Raw genomic sequence first — 11526 nt, forward strand, 5'->3', positions numbered from 1 at the left:
CCTTCATAGCTTCTCACTGTTGTTTATTCTGTACCGGTTCAGTTATATACAAACTTTTTAAATACTAGTGGGCACCACAATTAATGTTGAATGATGTGATGGGAAATGATACCGGTTTGAACAATGTTTAATGTAATATATACAAGCAAAAATTCATTAGCCAAAATTCCAATCTTTTGAGATAAAAACATATTTTTAATAGGAGACAGATGACTACCGGTATTTTGACCCCAAGATGCTGCGAGGCAGTGACAGGTGAGTTTTGCTTCTTTCCTTTTACTCCATGAAAAGACTAACATAAGAAATCTATTTTATTTTACTTGCTGACTACAAGTAATTATTTAAATCATTAATTCTAAGTCAAGACAGTTGGTCTTGAAGGAATTTACAACTGTGAACTTGGATCAGTCAGATAAATTCTTATAACACTGCAAAAAAAATCGAAAAAATAAGTGCTAATGTGTACATTAGTCACAGAAATGTGCATTAATATTTAGCAATAATAAATGTTATAGTTCTTCATAGTTGTACTGCTTGGTTTCTTAGAGACTTTGTGATTTTTCACTGTTAAGTTAAATTGTCATTGGATAGTGCACCAAAATTTCCTTGTCACTTTGAACAGTGGCAATTTTGATTTTAATACAGCCCTTCTTTAGTAATTCGTTAATAAGTTTGGAAGAAAATATTAAAATTTGACTGCATTCACTTTTGTTTTGGTAGGTGCACATTTTATGTTCATGTGCATATGAAGGGGGGGCTTGGAGTTTATTTTGCCAGTAAAAGAGAGGAAGAGGAGTTGCATCAGAAGTTTATAAATCTTAATTTTGCTTTGTATCTTTAACTAATAATTGTCTGATAGTCTCACCTAAGCTAATATTCTAGCAACAGAGAAGATACTTAATTTTGATATTCCTTCTAAAAATAACTGTCATCAAACCTGTGGGAAAGCAATCATCTCATTTGGTTGCATCACTTTATTACAGGATCAGTGTGGATAAAGTAGATCCAGGCTCGGTTTTAGTTATTTGCATGAATATTCTGTCTCTACTTTGTTCTTGAAACATGAAAAGTAAGAGGACATAAATTTCAAATTATATGTATGTTTTATTGAAAAGTATTACAGATTATATAATTTCAAAGACAATCAAATTTTGAAATTATTAAAGAGAAAAGTACTAGTATTTTATGTTTCATTTTGATTTCAACTGTCACTGATTTGTGATGCTTTTATAGCATTTTGGGGGATTTTGTGCAAAAGTGCAAAGATTTATTTTACTCAAGCTGAAGGGTTTTTTCAATTTTTTACCCTCTCTGTACAGTTCTCACATTGCTTTAAACAATGTAGAAATATTAATTTACAGCAGTTCATAAATGTGGCATTCTGTGTAGCTACAACAGTCGTTACAGGGGATAGTTTTTAATTTCTGGTTTGGGATTTGTACGTAAACTCAAGTTATGTTCCTTAAATCATATTTGGGCATGATAGCAAAACTCATGTAGTGGTTTGCCTAATTCTCCCTTCAAATATTTTGTAGACAATAAAAACATATGTTAGTTTTCTTGACAAAATAGTAATATAATTAATGGATTTAATTAAAAAGTTACTGATTTTATCTTCTAATCTCCTCCCATTTTAAGAAATACTGGCATTTCTACTTACTATGTTTTAAATAGAGGAGTAACTGCATTGCTGTAATTCAGTCCTAGCAAAACAGTATCTTTCTACCCTGTGTAAAGCCTGCCTCAAGTACAAACAGGCTTTGTCCTCTGAAAGGATGACACAAAATGTGTGTGGATTTGTTGTCTCATACTCAAGAAATGGGAGGACTGGGGTAACGGTTCTACTTATGGGAGGTCTGAAGTATTCCTGACAGACACAACAACACATTCGAGACAGCCATTCCATTTTAAAACCTATTTTTCTGATACACTGGAATCTGTGTTGAATCAGTTGTTCTTGGTCACTCAGAGAAAACGTCTTGCAATAGGGGAAGAGGTAATGTGAAGGGGAACGTGCAGTGGTTTTAAGCTATGTTAGAACATAAGATGTGTTAGACTCCCTGGGGCTACAGGCCAGTACAGGGCAGGAGGGCAGTGGTAGTGTGTGAGCAAAGGGCAAGAGAGCAGACTGACCCTTCACAACTTGTTCTTCACTTTCCCCTTCCCCGGAAGCTTCAAGGTGATGCAGGAAAAGAGGTTTCTCCCCCTCTACCTGCTGCCTGTCCTTTTATTCAAATGGAGGAGTCTGTACCACCCAAACTTGTAATTTCCATCTCTTCCTCCCTTTATCATTCTGACCCTGCATACCTGCTGTCTACAGCAGTTTTTGAGATCTGGAAGCATCAGCAAGTGTGTATGCAGGCACTGCAATGTGACTGGCTTACCTAGCTAAGATTCCAGGAGGTAGGATTTCTAGGTGCCATGAGTTGTGCTAATGCTGATCACATTTTTTACTCATTGTATTTGCTCCTAGGTAGCAGCACTATAGTTGGAGCTTTTAAACTATGGAAGAATTGTTGTCATAAAGCTTATTATTCAAACAGCAACATTAGAAATTATGATGTAAAATTCCTATTTACTCATGTATTCAGTCCTGTAAAATGAAGGATTTTCCATAACAAATGGAAAGGCAGTTATTGTTCTATCTTATATTTTTGTCTAATATTATTCCATAAATATGATGGGTACATGATTCTTATTTTGCATATTTCTGTTAATGTGTAATGCAATCTGTGCTGTATTTTTTATAGCTCAGTTCCAAGAAATAAAAATCCATTCCAGGAGGTAAGTCACGTAGAAATTATTTTTCAATGTTCATGTGTTAAAAGTAAATAAATCCTGAAGTGCAGTCATTTATGATGATCATGATTAAGAAAATGAGAGGTCTTATTTGCAAAAAAAGCATTTAGACTAAATATATCTAGTATTAATTATAATTAGCTGTTATTCTGAAGCTTTTCATCTTCATAGGACTATGTAAGTATTAACTAATACTGAAGAAAAAAAAGTAGAAAATTTTCTGGGAGGTAATTATAGGAATTTACTAATATCATAATTGAGTGAGAAATTTAAATTCCCCATTTTTAGACCAGATTTTCAGAATGCTCTCTAGATTTGATCCTTTGTCCAGCCTTTAACAACAGCATTGATGTAAATGACTATATTAAGGAGTCTGCAGTTAAAGGAAAAAAGGCAAAATAATGAATGTTATCAGCCTGTAACTATCAGCCTATTATCAGCAAAATAATGAATGTTATCAGCCTGTAACTTAACTTCTTGTGTTTTTCTATGTAAACATTTACAAATAGAAAAAGTCTTACCTGGTTACTGTGAAGTTTTGTAAGCAAAATATTTGCCTTGGCAAAATACAAATGTTTCAGATTTCTCATGAAATGTCCTAATTATCCTCAGGAACGAAAGAATTACCATGTGGTATCCAAGATATATGTATGGCTACAGATGGTCATACCAAAAATGTCAGTAATAAGATAAAGTCTATATAAAATTCGTATAGTATGGTCAAACAATTTTGGATAATGAATATTAACAACAATAATACAACTATTAAGTCTCCTTTTTCTTGACATGAATTCTCTTTTAAACACAGCCCAGAAAATACTGATGGCTTTTGCCTGTAATATCAGAAATTATTACCAGTAGTAGGTGGGAAGATAAAAAAATTATGAAAAGGTGTATTTCTTTGTGATAGAAGTATTTTATTTATGGCCCAAATAAACATCCATGGAGATATTTTATCTCTTCCTGTGGTCATTGGAGACATCTCTGGACAAAAAAGGAACATGTTGAAAATGTGTATGTATGAGTATGTCTTAATAGAAGAGAGTGAAATGTTAAAAGCTCTCAGCTTGCTATTCTGCATCCTACCAAAACTTCAGATATCTTTTTTCAGATAGGAAGCAGTGTGATTGTGGTGATTTTTGTTGTAGGTTGTATCTGCTATATCACTACTGAAATTTTAAGAACTTGAATGCATACTCTAATAATGTGTCTGTTGCCTTTTAGGCCATAGTGTTTGTAGTTGGAGGAGGCAACTATATTGAATATCAAAATCTTATTGACTACATAAAGGTATGTGTACTTCTGTCAGCTGTAGTCCTTAACTGAAAGAAACCAGATAGAGCATGTTTTCTGTAATATTTAGTATTTAGGAGACAAAGTCTATGAATTTAGCCTTAACATCCTTATTCTATACAGAGTCTGGGAAAAAAGGAATGTAAGAAATCAGTAGAAATTGTGGGTTACTAATTCAGACCAACAAAGACTTACTGTTTATGATGTTTTGCTCATGTTGCCCTTTGGAGTTGAGTAAATAAACTGCATTCTCTTTTATTTTGTGTTCATACACATCAACGTGGTTGAAAGCTGCCAGCAGATGCAAGCTGAATTAACCTGTTTCAGAGCTGTGTTAGTAGTTTTCATGTGCTGGTGTTAAATAAAGCAGCTGTAGCATATCATAGCCTTGAAAGTAAGGTACTGCTGAGAATTCTCTGTTTTTCATAAATCTTGTAAAAGAGATATGCCAGTGCTTTTTTTGCATGCAGCTTTGCAATATGGACTCAGTTCAAACTCAGACCAGCAGATAACAGTATTTTATTGTATGACAATCTTACTTGAGCATAAAGTATGTTGTTTCAGAAACCAGTATAATGCAAATACATGCTATCTGTTAAAGCAAATACCAGATTGGTACCAATATCTAAGCATTTACTACCTACCCACAGTTAGAAGGTTTCCCTACTAAGTTAATAGAAGCTCATTCCTGTTAAACTGCATTATTTAATTCTGTGTAGAAATCATACAAGGTGTCATATTCACAAGTAAGAAAATATGCAATCAACTGTGTAATGCTGGTGTAACAGATTTAATTTCTCTGGTTCCAACTGGCCAGACTAGCAGAACACATGGATACCAAAAATCAGTGGATGGAGAAAAAGAACTAAATCATTACAGTTCCTGGAAGGCAGGAGTGGCATTCAAGCACTTTCCAGGAATTAAAAAAAAATGCCAAAGTAACCATAGTAAAATTCTGAAGGTAATAAATTATTTAACAGCAGCAGCACACCATTCTTTCTTTCAGATCTTAACCTTGTTCATGGTGCAGTTGTCCTGCCTTCTGGTAGATTGGATTGAGGCTTTTCACACATAAGAGTAGATATGGAGCATTAGTCATTGAAAAACAGTTATTCTGCAAAGCACATGAGAGTTTGTTGTCCAGGTAAATTTTGAAGAATGCAAAGTCAGAATCTGTGTGCTGAGTTTCTCCCTCTGACAGGCAGCCATTTTGAAACAGAGCTGGTCTGGGTAGAGGAAAGGATAGGAAGAGAAGTGTAAATCAAATAAATCATTGAGATTTGCCTTAGCACTCATCACTATCCTCAATAACTAATTCTGTGAGGTATCTGCCTGTGGCAGAGTGTATTGGCAAACCTTTAGCTTGCTCCTTAGTCTACACAAAGCCTATTCAGCTACTATATCAATCCAGAAGATGCCCAAGAGGATGACTATTTGTTACTTCCTATTAAAAAGAATCTTCTGAATCCCCTAGAGGTTAGTTCACTTCCTTGATTGTAAGTGCATGCTAGCAGAGCTGAGGTTTGCTGTGTATATGTATATACAGGGCACTGGTGTGATGACAAACACTCAGCACTTCATACAAAGTGTCAGGAAGCTGAAGTTTCAGAGGAATAAGAGGGCAAGCAGGAGGTCATTTATCAAATAGAAGGAACTGAAAACTATGGAAATGGTAATGTTAGATCTTATGGAGAGTCGGAAGTTGAAAATACTCTTTCTTCTTCGGGAACCTGTGAACAGAGGTTTTTCATCACAGTTGTCACAGCTGAAGTGTGCTATATGTTTCTCCATTCAGACTGTGTACTTGAGCAGTGGGAGCTGACCTCCCAAGGGGGAAGACTCCCTCACCTTTATTCCACTTAGCCCTTTGCTCTTGAAAAGACAAGGAAGGTTAATGAAAACCTTTATTCTCTCTCCCACCACCTGGAAACCTGTGTGCCTCTCCCAGGTGACACTTACAGTCTTATCCAAGAAAATTTGCTTTTCCATGTGGTAGACTTTCAGCATCTATTGTTTCCACAGATGTAGCTTATTAATTATTCTCGAATTCAATCAGTCTTCCTCCAGAATAAAAAAGAGAAAAATCAACAGCTCTGTTCTTGCAAGCAGATACCACAAAGATTTTATTCACGGCTTTATTTTTCTAAGCACTATCTGTTTTGCCAGTTTGCTCCTGAAAGCATAGAGAAAGTATTTTAAAACTTTCTGAAACAGGAAGCAATGTTCATTCAGCTTTGACAATCCGGGATTTTTTTTGTAGAAGTATTAAGAGAAACCTTCAAATCTAATTATTTGTGGTTCTGTGCTAGAATAGACTATCTCACAATGTCAAGAAGCAAATATTTATACTGTCATTGAGGTAGATTGTGCTATAAATAAATGTATAGTCAAAGTTCAATTCAACATGCTGAAAATGTGTCATCAAAATTGCAAGGCATAGGGAGCCTCCAAGAGGAGGCTAGCATACTGTTGTGTGCAAAAGAATTTAGTAGATCATGTAATTTCCCCTTGTAGATGCTTTAAAAAGTACTGCTTGTTAATCATCTACTACTCTGTTAAACAATTGATTTCCTATGGACTTTTCTTTTTTAGGGTAAACAAGGCAAACATGTCCTGTATGGCTGCAGTGAACTTTTTAATGCCACACAATTTATAAAACAGGTAGATAACTTTGATAACCTCTATAATATTTATTACTTCTTTAAGTTGATTTATCTACATCTCCATGGATTTTTACTGAAAAAAAACTCAAATTAATCTGCAAAAGATTAATCCATGCTACCTATTTTCATTTGCTTGAAGTGGGGTTTTTAAGTCATTATTTTTAATTAGCTGTTGAAGACTTGTTATCAATGTGAGTTCACACAGGTAATGCAGGTAAATAGGTCCATAATAATTGTCTTAATCCTACTGAAAAAAAAATTGAGTCAGTTCTTGGAACTTTCACAAACAGTATCTCTTTCTAGGGTTTTGTTGCAACTTTTTCAAGTTACAAGATGTTTAAACTTTTGTCCTGGTTTATAAATATCTTCAGATATATAGATATAAATGTACTGGCCTGGTGGGAGCTTGATGTCCATACCTGTACTAAACTCTGTCTTTTAGTGCTGTTAAAAACATCATTACTTCTCTACGCCTCATTCCAATACAAATACAAAATAAAAATTATTATGGTGGTCAGCAAATAGAAGCCCTTCAGTAGCTGTCCCTGCCCATGGTTTTATGTCCTGCTAAGAGGAGAGTAAGTTGTTACAAAAAACTACATTTTAAAGAACTAAATTAATTCTTGTTACACTTCAAGGAGACAAATGGTACTTGCTGGCTTTTACGTCCTCATTCAGCTTAATTAATATTTTTTTTTGTCTTGACTGTGTACACTGTACTTTTTACTTCATGAGATACAGTCATGAAAATTTGAAGCTCAGGCCTTCTCCTCTGAGGTTGTGAATTAAATATTCTATCACCAGAAGACATTTGGTTCTCAGAGACAAACAAAGCATACAGGACAGAAATATTTGCTATATGAACTGGATATTTGTTTGACTGAAAGAATAAGATTAGCAATCTAATGACTTTTTTCTCTTCATGTTTAGCTGTCCCAACTTGGCCAGAAATAAGACTGAAACACCATTACCTGGATGGAAACATGGCAACAGAGAATTGTTACAACATTCAGATATCTTCATATCTTTAATTTTGTCCTTATATTAAAACTTAAACCTATTTCATTAATATGATAACTTTAAAAAAATGTGTAATTAATACGGTGTATATCAGCATTTCAGAAATAAAACTTAAAACCACTGTGTTTTTGGTGGAGGTCAGTTTCACTATTATTGCATTTTTATTGCAGTACTAGCTATGGTATATGACAGAACTGGCTGAAAAGTATGGCATTTTCAAGTTTGTATGTGTAAGTTTCTGATAGGGTAAGCAGGGCAATGGCTCTAAGAAAAGGTCAGGTCTGACTTTAGGAGTTATGGTCTTCTTGCAAGCCAGAATATCTTTATTTAACAAAATTCAAAAGAGCAGAACTGCCTTTCAGGACCACAGACAAAGAGCCTTAGTGTAAGAGAACTACTTCTAGTTCTTACCCTTTTATTTTACCAAAGTAATTTGATTTGTGCGGTCTTTGCATTATGGTTGAAAGATGTACTGGAAGATACCTTCAGTACAAGTTTCTGGTACAGTAATTTAGCTTTTCTTTTAAGGTTAAGAGAAGATTGCTTGCCAACCATGTCAGTTTCAAACTGTAAAACTGAAATCTTTAATAATTTTCTTTTTTTTTATTGTAACTGCTTTGACTGTTATGTTTGGGAAGAACCCAAGTCATACTCACAAAACTCACTTAACTTGTATCAGCACGTATTTAAAATACCATTTTTAACAATTCCATTAAGTAGGGGCAGTTTAGTAGTTTAAAGAATCCAGTAATGATAATTCTCCAGAATTATTAATGATAATTCTGGAGAATTATCATTACTTATGAAAGAATTATCATTACTTATGAAAGTTCTTTTTTATAGATGGAGGTGTCTGTCTTTAGAAACCTCCTCTCTGGAAGCTACTGGTGAAGCAATAATATGACTTCAAAACAAGGCCTAACACATTCAAAAGTGAAAACATTTCTTGTGGGTTTATTAGCAAACTCTGAGAATTACTGTCTTACTGTAAATTTTTCAGTAGTGCTTTTTGCACTGTTTTTTGGTGTTGAATGTTAGTTTTGCACTAAACACAATGCCTTTTCCCCAACTAGATTGTTTTTCAGAACATCTGTACAAGAAATGCAGTTTATCTATTCCTTAAAACTATTGCAAGAATAATATACATAATCTAGACCATAATCTAGACCATGTTATCAAAAAGTAATAATGTTCTTTAATTGTCTAAGTGTTGTAATCTACTCCACAATTCTGCTATAAATTTCTAATTTTGCCGAGTCAATAAATATATTTACTATGGTGTTCATTGTAGTTGTTGCATGTGAACACTGTCCCAGATTTCAATAAGCAAGGACTCACTGTCAAATGCAGTTTGTTATTCTAATCTCATGTATATACACATATATATGCTATGTTTGTTAGCAAAAACAAGGCCAAAGTGTGTCAGGAAAAGAAAATTACATTTAAAGTGTTTATCGCTTCTTGTGGGAGTTGGTTCCAGGCGCTTGAAATAATCCCTCCTCAACTGTGCTTCCTGTGCAAAGAGTTTTAACCTTGTGGCTGAACCAGCTTATGAAAAATCTGCTGCTTGTTTTTTGTCCAGATCTTGGCACTGCTCACTTGAACAAGAAGCACTCCTAAATCCCAGCTTACATAATTTGCTTTTGCAGTAAACTGTGTAAAGATAGAAGAATTTACTTTGGTGGCTACATTCAAAAATCTGTTTTCCGTCTTTAGTGACTGGAGACGGGCTTCATTCGTGCCCAGCTTCATAACTGGATCTTTGGGTCTGCTGTGTGAGCAGGCACTGGTCAGTTTGGGGTTCAGGTAGTTAAAAAAAAATAAAAATACAATTTTTGTACTTCAAACCTTCTTCTCCTTCATCTCCAAAATAGTTTTCCAGTTTAGTTGAAGTAGTAGTTGAAACTCTCTGTTAACCTTTAAGTTGTGCAAGTACTTCTCTGTCCCTGTAACAGTGTGCATACCTCATGCTTCTTTCTTGCTACGTAACCTGAATTACGGCGTGCAAGTTTTTGTTACACGGCCCTTTTTCCCAAGTACTTCTGGATTTAGGAATGTAGTAGGTTGTACAAAAAGTCTCTGGTTAATCTAGAGGCAAAGGATGTTAAAAATAAGCTCTCTCTTTGGTAAGCTGCTTCAATTTACAGCTGTCACAGTGCCCTTTGTATCTTCAAAGGTCTCTTAAAGGCCTGTGCTTAAAGGAGAGGTTATGCCTGGCTAATGGAGTCTTTTAAGTAAAATTGCAGCATTCATGTTGCTGATAAATATTTTAAGTGCTGCATGGAAGACCAGTGAGGTTTGGAACTTTTCTAGCCCCTTCTTCTATTGATAAAGCTCTGACAGGGCCAGCTGGTGAGGCAGCGTCAGCAGCAGTGCCAGCTTCTGGCACAGCAGCTCCAGCTTCCACATCTCAGGACAGGCAATTCTTCGTTGGTATCTGCTTTCCCATTAGCACAATGATGAGTGTCAAGTGTTCTCAGGAAGGAGAACAGGTGTCAACTCTTCTCAGGAAGAAAATTAGCAAATTAGTAGTCTGGTCTTCAGCTGTGGAAAATTCACAGTCGATCTTTCAGGAACTATAGACAAATCTTATAAACAGTTGCACATACTTCAGAATACATGCACATTTTTACATAACCCTCTGCTTGCTTTCCTGTTTTAATAGGAAGGTTTTAGAATATTTAGGTGGATATTTTGTGACTTAATGGTGAATTCAGTGAAAATTCTGATTTTTTCAGAATTAGACACTAAAAAAGTAACAATAAAATATTAGATCAGAATAAAGGAAAAAAGCTTCTGGAGACCAGCACTTCATTTAAATGGCCTTATTTGTATGATACTCTCTGATGCAAATCAGATAGAAATCTTTCTTAGGCTAGAAGTAAATTCTTGCTATACTTTGATGGTGTTTCCATCAATCTGAGTGGAATGTAAAGTAGCAGGTTTTTCCCAAAACCCATAGGTTCTGCGGAGAATGGGAGCACTGCTATCAGTCACAGTTACACAGCCAACCCAGCTGTGCATGCACGGCTTCAGGAATAAAGCTGAACAAAGGGCAGCTTTTCTCTTTCCACTTAAATGATATACTCCAAAGTGGAATTGCTTAATGGTTAGTTCAGTGTGCTGGCTAGAGCAAGGAGGTAAAAGGTTTGTAAGAGGGTACATGGGAACTTACTTCAAAACTACCTCAACTGCATTCTTGAGATCTGAAATAAAAGGTGTTGGACTGGAACAGCACCAGATCCTTTATTTACTGACAGTGGAGACATCCACTCCCTCTCTTTATTTGGATCATTCATTAGTTGTGACTTGTTGCTGACAGATGGCTCTGGCTTAGAGAAAGCCAAGCCTGGCCAGTGTTCTAGTGGTACAGAAAAGTTAGCCACAGTGTCAGTGAATTCTGTGTAGCCTCAGAGATAAGAGAAGATGTTTCTTACTGTGAATCAGTAGATTAATTGACCCACTTCTGTTTTATTTGGAAGTGGCTTAGTAACCCCATTCTGTGCAGCAGTTGCAGTTGTTTTCAGGAACATTCAGATACATTCTGCTCCTTAATATGGTCGCATGTCACTGCAGCACATACCATCCTTCACTAGCATACAAAAACCTGCATGTTGAATCCACCATTGCATCATATTTTTTTCTACAATTATAAACCATTAGGTAGTTCGGTTGCCACTGGAATTTTAAATTCTATTGATAAATTTTTATCTTTCCCTTTTTCTGCTCGTGTCTTTCCCCTTATGTAAAC

General features: G+C 35.3%; 1 protein-coding gene across 1 annotated transcript in view; it reads left to right on the top strand.

Annotated features, from left to right (window-relative positions):
* Positions 1-7896, top strand: part of SCFD1 (sec1 family domain containing 1) — a 49535-nt gene extending 41639 nt beyond the window's left edge. Inside the window, exons 21-25 of the mRNA XM_038137488.1 lie at positions 203-255; positions 2751-2784; positions 4024-4089; positions 6685-6753; positions 7686-7896. Coding sequence (XP_037993416.1) covers positions 203-255; positions 2751-2784; positions 4024-4089; positions 6685-6753; positions 7686-7709 — 246 coding nt within the window. The 3' untranslated portion in view covers positions 7710-7896. The remainder of the gene's footprint in view (positions 1-202; positions 256-2750; positions 2785-4023; positions 4090-6684; positions 6754-7685) is intronic.
* The last annotated feature ends 3630 nt before the right edge of the window (positions 7897-11526 follow it).

The sequence above is a fragment of the Motacilla alba genome, chromosome 5 (assembly GCF_015832195.1).
Source record: "Motacilla alba alba isolate MOTALB_02 chromosome 5, Motacilla_alba_V1.0_pri, whole genome shotgun sequence".
NCBI lineage: Eukaryota > Metazoa > Chordata > Aves > Passeriformes > Motacillidae > Motacilla > Motacilla alba.